This window comes from Bactrocera dorsalis, chromosome 2, assembly GCF_023373825.1.
Source record: "Bactrocera dorsalis isolate Fly_Bdor chromosome 2, ASM2337382v1, whole genome shotgun sequence".
NCBI classification, from domain to species: domain Eukaryota; kingdom Metazoa; phylum Arthropoda; class Insecta; order Diptera; family Tephritidae; genus Bactrocera; species Bactrocera dorsalis.
Genome location: NC_064304.1, coordinates 53,673,501 through 53,686,539, shown reverse-complemented (window position 1 = coordinate 53,686,539; position 13,039 = coordinate 53,673,501). Strand labels below are relative to the sequence as shown.

Genomic DNA, 13,039 nt, shown 5'->3' with positions numbered 1-13,039 from the left:
TCCGCTAAACCTAACCCGTCGGAACCACCAGATAAGGTATTCCTTCATGGGAGTGACAAGACATTTTACGTCTCCTCTAAGGCATGGGCGGACTGACGCCTATTCTGATTTAGCTGTCTTTATATTGTCGTGATGGAAGTTGCAGCTTCGCGAACAGCTTTCCACTTCTCAGAGGACTGACACATAAGTGCAGTCAAACTTTCCACCGTTAAACTACCACCTAGTGCTGTTTCTAACTTTTCCCATATGTTTAGAAACCGAGGACAATAAAAAAACACATGTTCAGAGTCTTCTATTGACTTTGCAAACATCGAAAAATACGGCCTGACGTCGTTTTGAAATTTGTAAAGATAGCCTCTGAAGCACCCATGTCCGCTCAATATTTGGGTCAGTTGGAAATCCAGGTCCACATGTTGTCTACTTATCCACGTATGGATGTCAGGTATTAGTTTGTGGGTCCAACCTTTAGTTGAGGTTTGCCACTGTTGCTGTAATATAGTTATGCTCTTCTCTCTTTTGGATTTCTGTAATTGGCGCTGATAGTTCTGCTTATGAGCAATACCTCTGATTTGTGCTCAGCCAGTTCCAAACTCATGGAATAAAACCATTTATGCATTCGTTACACTTATTTTGGAGGTCATCAAGTTGTTTATCAACTGCGCGTAAGCGATTAGCTTAACGTTTTTTGGTTGTGAAATTCTTAGCACCCCATCATACACTAGATTCCATAAGAGAGTTCCTAAAACAGAACCTTGTTACTCCACTAGAAATAGGGTAGCCCTTGATGGCTTCGGCGATGTGGTAGATCAGCTTTCTATTTTCATATATACAAGTCGCAAAAGAAACAGGACTGTTAAAAAAAAACAACAAAAAATTAATATTTTTCAAAAGTTATATTATTTTATTCAAAGTAGTTTCCTTGTGCTTCGATACAGCGTTTAGCCCGGTCAATTAATTTATCGGTCATCGCCTTTTGGATAGCTGAAATGTCCTGAAACCAGTGTCCTTTGACGGGCAAATGAAGTTTTCCAAATAGGTAAAAATCACAGGGTGCCAGATCAGGTGAGTAGGGTGAGTGATTAATGGTTAATATGGAGTTTTTTGTCAAAAAATCAGTGACAAGCGTCGACCGATGACACGGCGCATTATCGTGCAACAGGCGCCAAGACCTTGCCTCACGGTATTGTGGTCGAGCACGACGAATGCGTGACAAAAGACGCTTCATAACACCAAGGTAAAACACAGCATTAATCGTTTGGCCAGGTGGGACGAACTCTCGGTGTACAATACCCTCGGAATCGTAAAAACAAATCAGTATTGTCTTTATTTTTGAGGCATACGAATTTTATGAGCAGTCCCCCAGGGGTCTATATTCCATTCTTCACAGATCTTTTCAAAACCGTTAAGGATAATTCCAGAAGGAAGACTATTAATTAATTAATCTAATTTCTCCTTCTATTTGCGCCCATGGAAAGCCATTTTTGCTTCTCTGCAGCAAGACAGGAATGCGCGAGCTCGTATGTATGCATTTTTCTCGCCGTTACTTCCATGAAATGCCGCCAGCGATTGAGATATAGGCTATGTTCGTAAATGCATCATGACTTGCAGCATAAGCAACAGTAGCAACACTGCAAGTTTGACGTTTGGTACTTCTTATGCAATTTTTGACAATTTGCAGATACATTTGTTTGCATTTTTGAACGCGTATAATACTAAAATGGAAATTTTGCTGAATCTAACACTAGACGAAATTTGTGAGCAAAGAAATGATAGATTTTCTTTAAATTTAAGAAAAAGAAGGTTATTGAAGTCAAAAAGAAAAATTTGTAGGTACAAATGTTTGTCTTTAAAAAGAAAAATACCTAAAAACAAATCATTTATTAAAACAATAAAGTCATTTCCCGAAGACATTTTCTATTCCCATTTTCGAATGAATTGGGCCACTTTTAAGGTAAGGTTTTCTAAGTTTTATGAAAATTAATAATTTATAGTTTCACTTTAATTAGGCTTTGGAAAAGGCTTTGACTCCACACTGGGTAACTGCAAGGCTTGGCCGTGATGGTCATTCGTTAGAGAATTGTCTGTACATGACATTATGGAAGCTATGTAATAGCAGGGTGACGTTCCGACAGCTTTCGGATCGCTTCAACATTGCAAAAGGAACATCACACCGTGTATTTAACAAAGCAATCCAAGCCATTTGTAATCTTAAAAGCGAAATAAAATGGCCGTCTATTGACCGTCAGCAAGAGGTCATGACAAATTTTGAAAATAGTAGAGAAAATCCCTTTCCTTTTGTTATAGGATGTTTAGATGGAACGCATTTTAATATACCTACCCCAAGTGTAGATGCGATTAGTTATTATGATCGCAAAGGAAACCACTCAGTATCCATGCAGGTTTGATTTAAATGCTTCCACCTCATTATTTTTATCGCATTAATTTATTATCTTCCAGGCTATATGCGACAGCCAATAGATTTAAGAATTTTCTCTGCGCTGTGGTGCTGTCCAATCTTATATGTGGATTTACATTTTTGACTTCGGTCACAACTTTCTTCCACAATACATTTTTTTTCTTTCTACCAGATTTAAACTCGTCCTCCATACTCAACCGTACTCTCAGCAATAACTGTGTCTCCGCATTACTAAGATTTTCACTAAAAATTTAAAAATAATAATTTATACAATTATTATTAACATAATTTAACTAAATTTCAATATAAAAATTAAAATAAAACAGTTTTGCACTTACTTTTCGTCAGACATCGTAGTTAAATGCAGTAAACAATTTTTTGATAGAAATTATGAGTGACAACTGATAGCAGTGTTGTATTTTTGAACGCTTGATTATTGCAGTGTTGCAATATTGGCATTTCTGAACGTTCTGTTTGTTATGAAATCGTCATGATGCGCGTCATGATGCATTTACGAACATAGCCATACTGACACCTTATGGCTTACTATATACAAGTATAATTTAACAATATTTACGAAAAGTATAAATATACACAAATTCGTACTAAGTAAATTAAAAATAGCTAAACGAATAGTGTGACAATGCGCCCCCTGACCCCTCTATGCCTCCGAATCGTTTAACTTGCTTCGTTTTAACCGTTGATCAATTTCATCTATGGTTTTTACCAACAATCCTCTTTTTTAATTCTATTCATAAAAATTAAGAACTTTTTGTAATATCATAGAAACTCTGGACACAAATTTAAATAATATCGATGCGCATGATAATTTATTTAAGAACATTCGTTGGGCCTATTTATAGCCTTTTTCTTCCGTTACGAAATTATACATAATTACTACTTAGCTGAAACACATTCTCAAAGAAAGTGCAAACAGTAGCTACATAACACTAACTACATCAAACTAAAAAGTGAGAAATAATTTCTCATATTATAAGTATACGAGTATATGTATTACAGGAATAATGACCGAAAACAATTTTTGCTCTATTTTTCGTATATCGAGCATTGGTAATCTTAATTTTACTTATACATATACAATAATATCACAGCCTAAATTACTTTTAAAATGAGAGTATGAAAAAATTTATTTATAAACAAGACTTAAGTTTATTGATTTAAATTTCAGATTTTAATATGAGCAACTGTAGCAACTCTATGAGTAATTGTCCAAATCCTGACTTTATATTCCGAAAGCCTTATTCATATAGTTCACCTGTAACAGAAACGGAAGATGTGGATGATCGTGATGATGATATGACTTTCTGCATGTCTAATTACGCCAAAGAAGTTTTAAAGATGATGTTTATGATGAGATCTCACAATATGCTTACAGATGTTGTATTGGAGGTAAAACAAGAATTATTTCCAGCACATAAAGTGGTTTTGTCGGCAGCATCACCTTATTTTAAAGCTATGTTTACAGGAGGTTTAAAAGAATCAGAAATGTCACGTGTTCAACTACAAGGAGTATGCTTAGGATTTCATATGTTACTAAAAAATTATAATTAAAATTTTCTTTTGTGTGCTAGGTCTGTCCCACCGCCATGGGCAGGATAATTTATTTTATGTATACGGGACATATACGAGTAACAGAAGTGACAGTCTGTCAGTTGCTACCTGCAGCAACAATGTTTCAAGTGCCCAACGTTATAAACGCATGTTGTGCTTTCTTAGAAAGACAATTGGATCCAACCAATGCTATTGGTATAGCCAGTTTCGCAGAACAGCATGGGTGTTCAGATCTTCAGAAGAAAGCCAACTATTTCATAGAGAGGCATTTTACACAGGTAAATTTGCAAAATATTTTTTTACTTTGTAATGCGCACTTCTTTAAATATTTTAAATTTTCATATTTTTACCTAGTAAGTGTACGTCTGAGCACAAAATTTTCAATACCTACTTAAAAAATATTTCGTAGACACATACTCTTATTGTCTGTTAAATATTATGGATATGTGAACAAAACGTCGTCAAATGTCACAATAAAATAATCATTAGTGTTTAGTGTCTTTCTGAAGGACAAAAATTGCATTCGGCGATTTATTCGATGATGCTTAACCATGCCGCATCTACATATAGTGGACCAATAAAGTTTATATACACCTAGTTCTATTAAATTACAACACGTTTATTTGTTATAAAATGAATAAATTTTATGGTTTTTTCTATCCATTTCAAACGATGTATATTTAACATTAAATTTAGCATATCAAAATATTTTTTTTACACAAATAAAAAAATTAATGCTAAAGCTTAAAATGCGCATAATTTATATCAAAAAAGTTTACGTACACTAGTGATTATTTATATAAATCAAAAGTAATTACAATAGTTTTAGCGGTTTTTGGCCTACATTTTGTTGCTATTATTGTCTATAGACATCGATGTATGCTCCCCACTCAATTTCTAGGATTATTTCCGGATATTTTGACCCAATAAGTCCATGATCCAGTTTTTTGGCCTTATTTTGATGAAATTGGATGTTTTCGAATACGGTTTTCCAAAAAGTTCCAGATTTTTTGAATAGAATTAATGTCTAGTGATTGCCGGATCTATGAAGTTATTTTTAATTCCATAACAGAGATCTGCAATTATTTTCTTTTTTAAGTTATTGGCTGAATAACACAAAAAAGAGTTTTTGTGAATATAAATCAAAATTCAATATACAAAAATATTTACAAAAACACATTTACGCAAAGTACATATAGCGAGGGTATGAATAATGAGTAAGTTTCTTTTAATACGAACTGGTATTGTACTCATTCTCTCATGAGTCAATAATTCAATCACATCAAAGTGAAATGAGTCAAAGCACCAAGAAACACCAATAGTAGTTTTGAATGACTTAAGTGACTTGAGTATTTTCAGTTTAGCTTTATTGTGTTTGCTGCTTTTTTATTATTATTATTTTTTTAATTTCTATGTTGGTAATTTATTTCACTATTTATTTATAATGTTTTCATACAGTTTTATACTCAACAATGAAGATTTTTCGTATGACTTTAAAAGTTACTACTCAGAAACCAGCAGCTCGATTTTATTTTTTTAAAAGTTTTTATTTGAAAATAAAATGAGATCGTCCATGTTTTAAAACTAACCTAAGTTAACAAAATTCATAAATCTTTATTTTAAAATTAATGCACTTGAAAAAAGGACTAAAAATACTCATTCAAAGGTACATATAAAAGCAAGTAAGTTTTGTTAGAAAAATTTATAATTTTTTGTTGTAAACTAAATGTAAGAAAAGAATGCTGTCTACTGTCTTTGGCGCTTTTCTGTAATATATTACCGGCAAGCGAAAACAGGATGGGGTCATGTGTAGAAGTTCACGCAAGTGAGGAAAGTTCTCTGATCGCCATTCACTTGGGAGTGGCCAGAAACGATTCTTTTACATATGGCTCAAAAAGCTCACGACTTCCGGTCTTTGGCCAAGTATCCTCTGAGTAGCCTAAGGACATCCGTTTTAAGGCGGGCTAAAGTGAGAAGGCGAAACATCCCCTACACAGGGTTGTGCGCTAGGTTTGGGACCCGCCACGTAAAAACAAACACCCAATGAAAACTTCGGCTATAATCGCGTAAGCGGTGTCTACGCCAATTAAGAAGAAGAAGAAGCGAAAACACTCGCTCTGATGCTGCACTGCTAGAAGGAATGGCAAGAACTTTAAGTGCTAACTTAGACATCGGATATCGTTTGCTATTATTTTTCCACCACTGCCTAACATCACAATTTTCGAAAAACTCCACATTTTTTTTTTAGAATAGCGACGTAGTTCATCTGACACATTTTCAACTTCTGTTAAAGAAGTATTCGTACATGTCAACAGATTTGGAAAGAAGAAAGTCTCTTCGTTATTTGAAGAAGATTTTCCTGCTGATAAACTCATAAAAGATGATGCTGTATCTTCCGGAAGATCGGAAGAATCCGATAACCCATTCACATCTGCTATTTCAGCTGTGCAAAACATTTCAATTTCGTTTAACTGGCTTGCTTGGAGACGCAACGCTGAAGGAAAAAAATAATAAGCCACTTTGTGCCATACATTCCAATTTGGAATCCAAGTTCCTTCTATACCTTCCAAAATCTGCAATTTTAATGCATCATTTTCATCTGTAACTATTTTTGCAAACATATCCCAAATAGCATTCTGCCCTTCCGTTTTTTGCTGAGCTTATAAATACCCGTAGCAAATTTCCCCACTAAGTCTTCGGTAGACTCCATTGTGTAAGATCAACTTGAAATAAATTATAACATATAAATATCAGTATATTTACCTTTATAAAAAACCATTAATACTAAAACACTTACAAAAACAGACAATAACGAAATAGTTTCTCAGCGCACGATACGAAATTTAAACTTTTATTCTTTAAATTATTCAAATTATTTTTATTCTTTCCTTCAAAAAAGTGAGTAGGTATAGTCAAATTATTTGTCGACTATTGAGAGAGTCATAAATTGTTGTCACTCTCTTTTGGTGGGAATGATTTTTGGTAATTTTTTATATTATTATGAGTACTCATTTGCACCAATTTTTATGGCTTATGACTTAAGTGCACTAATTTTATTGGTACCAATTGCAGATCTCTGTTCCATAACATCCCTGCACGTATAAGATAAGACGGGTGTTTGGGTCGTTATCGTGTTGTAAAATCGGCCACTTCTATTTACTCTTGTAATTACTTTTGATTTATATAAACAATCATTAGTGTACGTAAACTTTTGATATAAATTATGCCCATTTTAAGCATTAGCATTAATTTTTTTTATTTGTGTAAAAAAAAATATTCTGATATGCTAAATTTAATATTAAATATACATCTTTTGAAATGGATAGAAAAAAACCACAAAATTTATTCATTTTGTAACAAATAAACGTGTCGTAATTTAATAGAACTAGCTGTATGTAAACTTTATTGGTCCACTGTATATAGAATTTTACATTCCTAGAAAATAATAATATTCCTTCATATTATGATTATGAGTAAGATGATGAGTTTAATTTTCAGAATTTACAAAATTGAAAAATTTCTTATCGCAAACTTCACTTGGTAAAAATCTCCCATATTCGAAAATTTTCCTAATCGTTTATGTATTTTTTCACGTGAATCCATAGAATTTATTCCGAAAATTGTTATTAGGGAAGAACTACAATAATATGTAAGCATACGTTATTAACAATTTACTTATTTTTACAACTTTTTTATATAACGTAATGTCTAATAACAAAAGACAGTTTTTTAACGCAAAGGCCGAACGATGAAATTTGATTTTTCCAATTCTACCAATTCAAATTTTTTAATCAGTATTCTTTCAAATACATCTTTTTTCTGTTAGTAGGGCAACATCGAAAATTGCGATCTGCTTAATTTATTCAGCTAATACTTAAAAGGTGTGATTAAATCATAAAAGATTTGTATAAAAATTAAAAATAAAAATACGATTGTAAGCAACACATAATTGGCTTTAAAAAGTTTTTTACAATACAACTAAATCAAATAAAAAACATGCGTGACATATTGCCCAAGTTGACAAACGCATAATCGAAATTTGAACACTCAAACGTAATTCGTGAAACGGATTAATTTATTCACACAAAGTGAATACTGGCAAGTACGCGGCCTACTTCATATTTTTAAGAAGTTTATAGCACAATATATCAAGCCCTTTTTTGTATCCAGGGTACTTCTTCTTGGAGGATGGAGTCATGTGAAGAAGTTCACGCAAGTGAAAAAAGTTCTCTGATCGCCATTCACTTGGGAGTGGCCAGAAACGATTCTTTTACATATGGCTCAAACAGCTCACGACTTCCGGTTTTAGACCAATTATCCTCTAGGTAGCCCAAGAACATCCGTTTGAAGGCGAGCTAAAGTGAGAAGGCGAAACATCCCCTACACGTAAAAAACAGTACCAATGAAAAAGAACAAAAAGCCTCGGGAGAGACCTCCCTTTTATTGACGACCATGGCAAACGAAATAAGGGCTACGAATTGAGGGCATGCACCTGGAATGTCCGGTCCCTTAATTGAGAAGGTACCGCTGCCCAGCTGGTTGATGTGCTCGTTAGAGTGAAGGCTGACATCACCACCGTCCCAGAAATGCGATAGACAGGGCAGGGACTGAGACAAATTTGGTGTTGGATTCGTGGTGGAAGAGAGACTCCGTCGCCGAGTACTGTTATTTACCTCGGTGGAGGTAAAGGAGCGAAGTTCTTCAACATATCGCTGATCTGCGCCCATGTCCCGACGGAAGAGAAGAACTATGTGACCAAAGATGCCTTCTATGAGCGCTTGGAGCGTACCTATGAGAGCTGCCCCCGCCACGATATCGAAATCATGCTTGGCGACTTTAACACCAGGGTGGGCAAAGAAGGTATCCTTGGCACTACAGGTGGTAAATTCAGCCTCCACGAGGAAACATCCCCCGCCGGGGCCCAAAATATGGTTATCTGTAGTTGTGGAAAATTCATCAAGCTACCGATCATGTTGTGATAGACGAAAGACACGTCTCCAGTGTTTTAGATGTGCGTGCGCTACGAGGTCCTAACATCGACTCGGACCACTATCTTGTTGCAGCCAAGATTTGCATCCGCCTCTGCGCAGCAGAAAACGCACGCCAACAAACACAAGGAAGATTCGACGTCGAGAAGCTGCAATCACAACAGACAGCAGAAGGATTTTCTACTCGGCTTGCACTCCTGCTCCCTGAGAGCACTCGTCAACAACTCGGTATAAGAAAACTGTGGGACGGCATTTCAAACTCCTTACGTACAGCTGCATTGGTTTTTGGTATCGCAGCGGAGTGAAAACAGGATGCCTACCTCGCAACGTTACGATCGACCAACACACGTGCGGGATGGGATAGATACCGAGAGTTGAAGAAGGAAGCGAGACGCATTTGCAGACAGAAAAAGAAAGAATGCGAAATGCTTGAGTATGAAGAGCTTGATAAGCTGGCCGACAAGGGTAATGCCCGAAAATTCTTATGAAGAAATGCGGCGGCTTACAAAAGGTTTCAAGATCGGTGCATACTCTTGTAGAACCCCCAAAGGTGATCTAGTCACAGATGCCCAGAGGGAACGCTTCTCCAGCCTGCTGAATGGCAGTGAACGCACAACGCCAGGAGAAGGCTAACCCGATTCCCCAATCGATGACGATGGAGCAGACGTTCCATTGCCTGACTATGAAGAAGTTCGAATAGCAATTACCCGCCAGAAGAACAACAAAGCGGCAGGGGCTGATGGATTGCCGTCCGAGCTATTCAAACACGGCGGCGAAGAACTGATAAGGAGCATGCATCACCTTTGTAAAATATGGTCGAACGAAAGCATGCCCAACGATTGGAATTTAAGTGTGCTATGCCCAATCCATAAAAAAGGAGACCCCACAATCTGCGCCAACTACCGTGGGATTAGCCTCCTCAACATCGAATATAAGGTTATATCGAGCGTATTGTGTGAAAGATTGAAGCCCACCGTCAACAAACTGATTATACCTTATCAGTGTGGCTTTAGACCTCGCAAATAAACAACCGACCAGATATTCACCATGTGTCAAATCTTGGAAAATACCCGTGAAAGGAGAATCGATACACACCACCTCCGCAAAACTAATACGCCTGTGTAAGCTGACGTTGAGCAACACCAAAAGCTCCGAATCGGGAAGGACCTCTCCGTTTGATACCAAACGAGGTTTCAGGCAAGGGGATTCCCTATCATTCGACTTCTTCAACCTGCTGCTGGAGAAAATAATTCGAGCAGCAAAACTTAATCGAGCAGGTGCAATCTTCTATAAGAGTGTACAGCTGTTGGTGTATGCTGATAATATTAGTATCATTGGTCTTAACAACTGCGCCGTTAGTTATGTTTTCACCAGAATGGGTAAGTGGTGGTAATGGTAATGATAATGGTGGTGAACGCGGGCAAGACGAAATATCTCCTATCATCAAACAAACAGTCGTCGCGGAGACGTAAAGTCCTCTCTCGACAAACAAAAACCAAACTCTATAAGTCACTCATAATTCCCGTCCTGCTATATGGTGCAGAGGCTTGGACGATGTCAACAACTGATGAGTCGACGTTGCAAGTTTTCGAGAGAAAAGTGCTGCGAAAGATTTATGGTCCCTTGCGCGTTGGCCACGACGAATATCGCATTCGATGGAACGATGAGCTGTATGAGATATATGACGACATTGACATAGTTCAGCGAATTAAAAGACAGCGGCTACGCTGGCTAGGTATCGCTATTATTAATACTTCTCGAGATATTCAGCTTTTTAAGTAAGACTGTATGGAATTTTCATAAATGTTTTATTACATACCATCTATCTAGAATATCTTAGCATTTTAATTGAAGAAATTATGTTGAAAAAAATCTATTCCCTGATTTTACCTTCGTCACTGATTCCCTGGTTTCCTCCTTATTTTTTTTAAACGGGAGCGTCAAAAAAGTGAGCATCACAACGCAAATTGCGGGCGTATTTTTTAATCAATACACAGTGGAGTATGGAGCGTAACCGCCTCCCAGTTGAGACTGTTAAAAATATTGGACTTGTTCAATATAACTGCAATGAAATGAATTGTAAGGACTTTAACAAGTATTTGTCTAGCGATAAAAATGTATTTTTATTAAAAAAAAAAATTGGAGCGTCCGAAAAATATGAGAAAAAGATGTTAATGAATGACGATTGGAGCAGCTTAGTGATAGTTCTCAGATAGAGTCGGTATTACAATTACTGTTATTCAAATAATTTAGAGATTGTTTGCAATGAAAAATGATTCGAAAAATGGTATTCATTTTATATACAGTGGTGGTCATATACTTAGCACACATCACTCTACCTAAATGCAAACGATGTTTTCTTTGTAATGTTACAAAATTCAAAGGCGCCACTTTGACTAGACATGATCAAGGCGCCAAGCTAAGATATTGCAAAGTTTCGTCGCTTTGTTTTTACTACTGTTGTAAATAGAAGGATTATTTAACGATCAGCAGCTTTTTTGAGTGGACACATATTTAGCACACTTCTTAGACTGTCGAAGTTTTTTAAAGTTTTAAGAAATATTTATTTTCGAATACAAAAAATTTTGTTGGTGAGAGATTATTTAATATAAAAACTGTAGTTTTGAATTAAATTTAAATTTACTGATTAGATAAGGCTAGAGGTTTGTGTTGCACGGAAGAAAAGCGGGCTATAATTGTGAAGTTAAGAAGTGAAGGGCAGTCGGTAACCCAGATTACAAAAACGCTTGGGTGTTCAAAGAAGCTCATTTGTAACGCAATTAAATATTTTGACGAATTTGGGACAGTTAAATCCGCGGTGGGAGCTCCTAGGTCTCGCAAAACCACCTCCATAGAAGACAATCTAATTCGTTGTATTTCAAAAAAAACGACCCATTCAAGAGCTCTAAACAAATTAAAACCGAAGTTTATGCAGTATACGGAATAGAGGTTTAATCTAAAACGATTAGACGACGTTTGAATGAAGGCGGACTGCGTGGATGCATTTCACAGAAGAAACCGTTTGTTTCTAAGAAGAACTTGGAGGCACGCCTTTCATTCGCACGAGCCCACATCAACAGACCACTTTCTTTTTGGAATAACGTTCTCTGGAGTGATGAATCTAAGTTTTGTAGATTTGGATCTGACGGTAAACGTTACGTCTGCCGTCCCAGTAACCAGCAGAACAATTCTAGGTATACACAAAAAACAGTGAAACATGGAGGAGAAAATATTATGGTGTGGGCGGCCTTTTCTTGGCACGGTGTTGGACCTATCGTCAGGATAACGTCAAAAATGGATCAATTTGTTTACAAGAACATGTTAACAGAAGACATGATTCCATTTGTCGACGACCATATGCCTCTAAGGTGGCACTTCATGCATGATAATGACCCCAAACATACTTCGCATTTGGTGAAAAATTTCTTGGAGGAGCAATGCGTTCCCATTCTGCAGTGACCAGCTCATTCACCTGATCTCAATCCAATTGATAATTTGTGGAGTGAAGTTGAGAGAAGAATTAAGGGCAAAAAACCCAAAAATTTAGAAGAATTGTGGCAGAACATTAAAAGTGCATGGGTTAATATACCTGTGGAACAATGTAGACATTTGGTGGAGAGTTTGCCTAAGAGATGTTCTGAAGTGATCAAAAATAAGGGTTTTCCAACGAAATATTGAAGTACAATTTGGTTCGGAGCGGATTGCCAAAGTTTTTGTAGGTAAACCTGAAATGTGCTAAGTATGTGTCCAACGTAGTAATCATTTATTCTTACTTTTTTTTTGTAGGTTTTGATTACATCGTACTTTATGTTATCATTGAAGTTAATCTATCTGTGAAATATGAATATACTATATGGGAAAATATTTAAGTTTTTAGTAAAGAAATGAATTTTATGGAACATTTTTTCGTAAAAGTGCGAGTGTGCTAAGTATATGACCACCACTGTAAATCGAAATAATGATCTAAGAAAACAAGACAGAAAAAACGATGGAGTTGGGCAGTTTGGTAAAAGTTGGTGACTTTCAATGACTTTTAAATTCACTTTTATTCAGGTTGAAATGT

General features: G+C 36.1%; 1 protein-coding gene across 2 annotated transcripts in view; it reads left to right on the top strand.

Annotated features, from left to right (window-relative positions):
* The window catches only part of LOC105225952 (kelch-like ECH-associated protein 1B), an 87,017-nt gene that overhangs the window by 60,146 nt on the left and 13,832 nt on the right, over window positions 1-13,039 (top strand). For both annotated transcript variants that reach the window (XM_049448012.1, XM_049448011.1), the window contains exons 2-3: window positions 3,606-3,946; window positions 4,009-4,266. In XM_049448012.1, coding sequence (XP_049303969.1) covers window positions 3,614-3,946; window positions 4,009-4,266 — 591 coding nt within the window. In that variant the 5' untranslated portion in view covers window positions 3,606-3,613. The remainder of the gene's footprint in view (window positions 1-3,605; window positions 3,947-4,008; window positions 4,267-13,039) is intronic.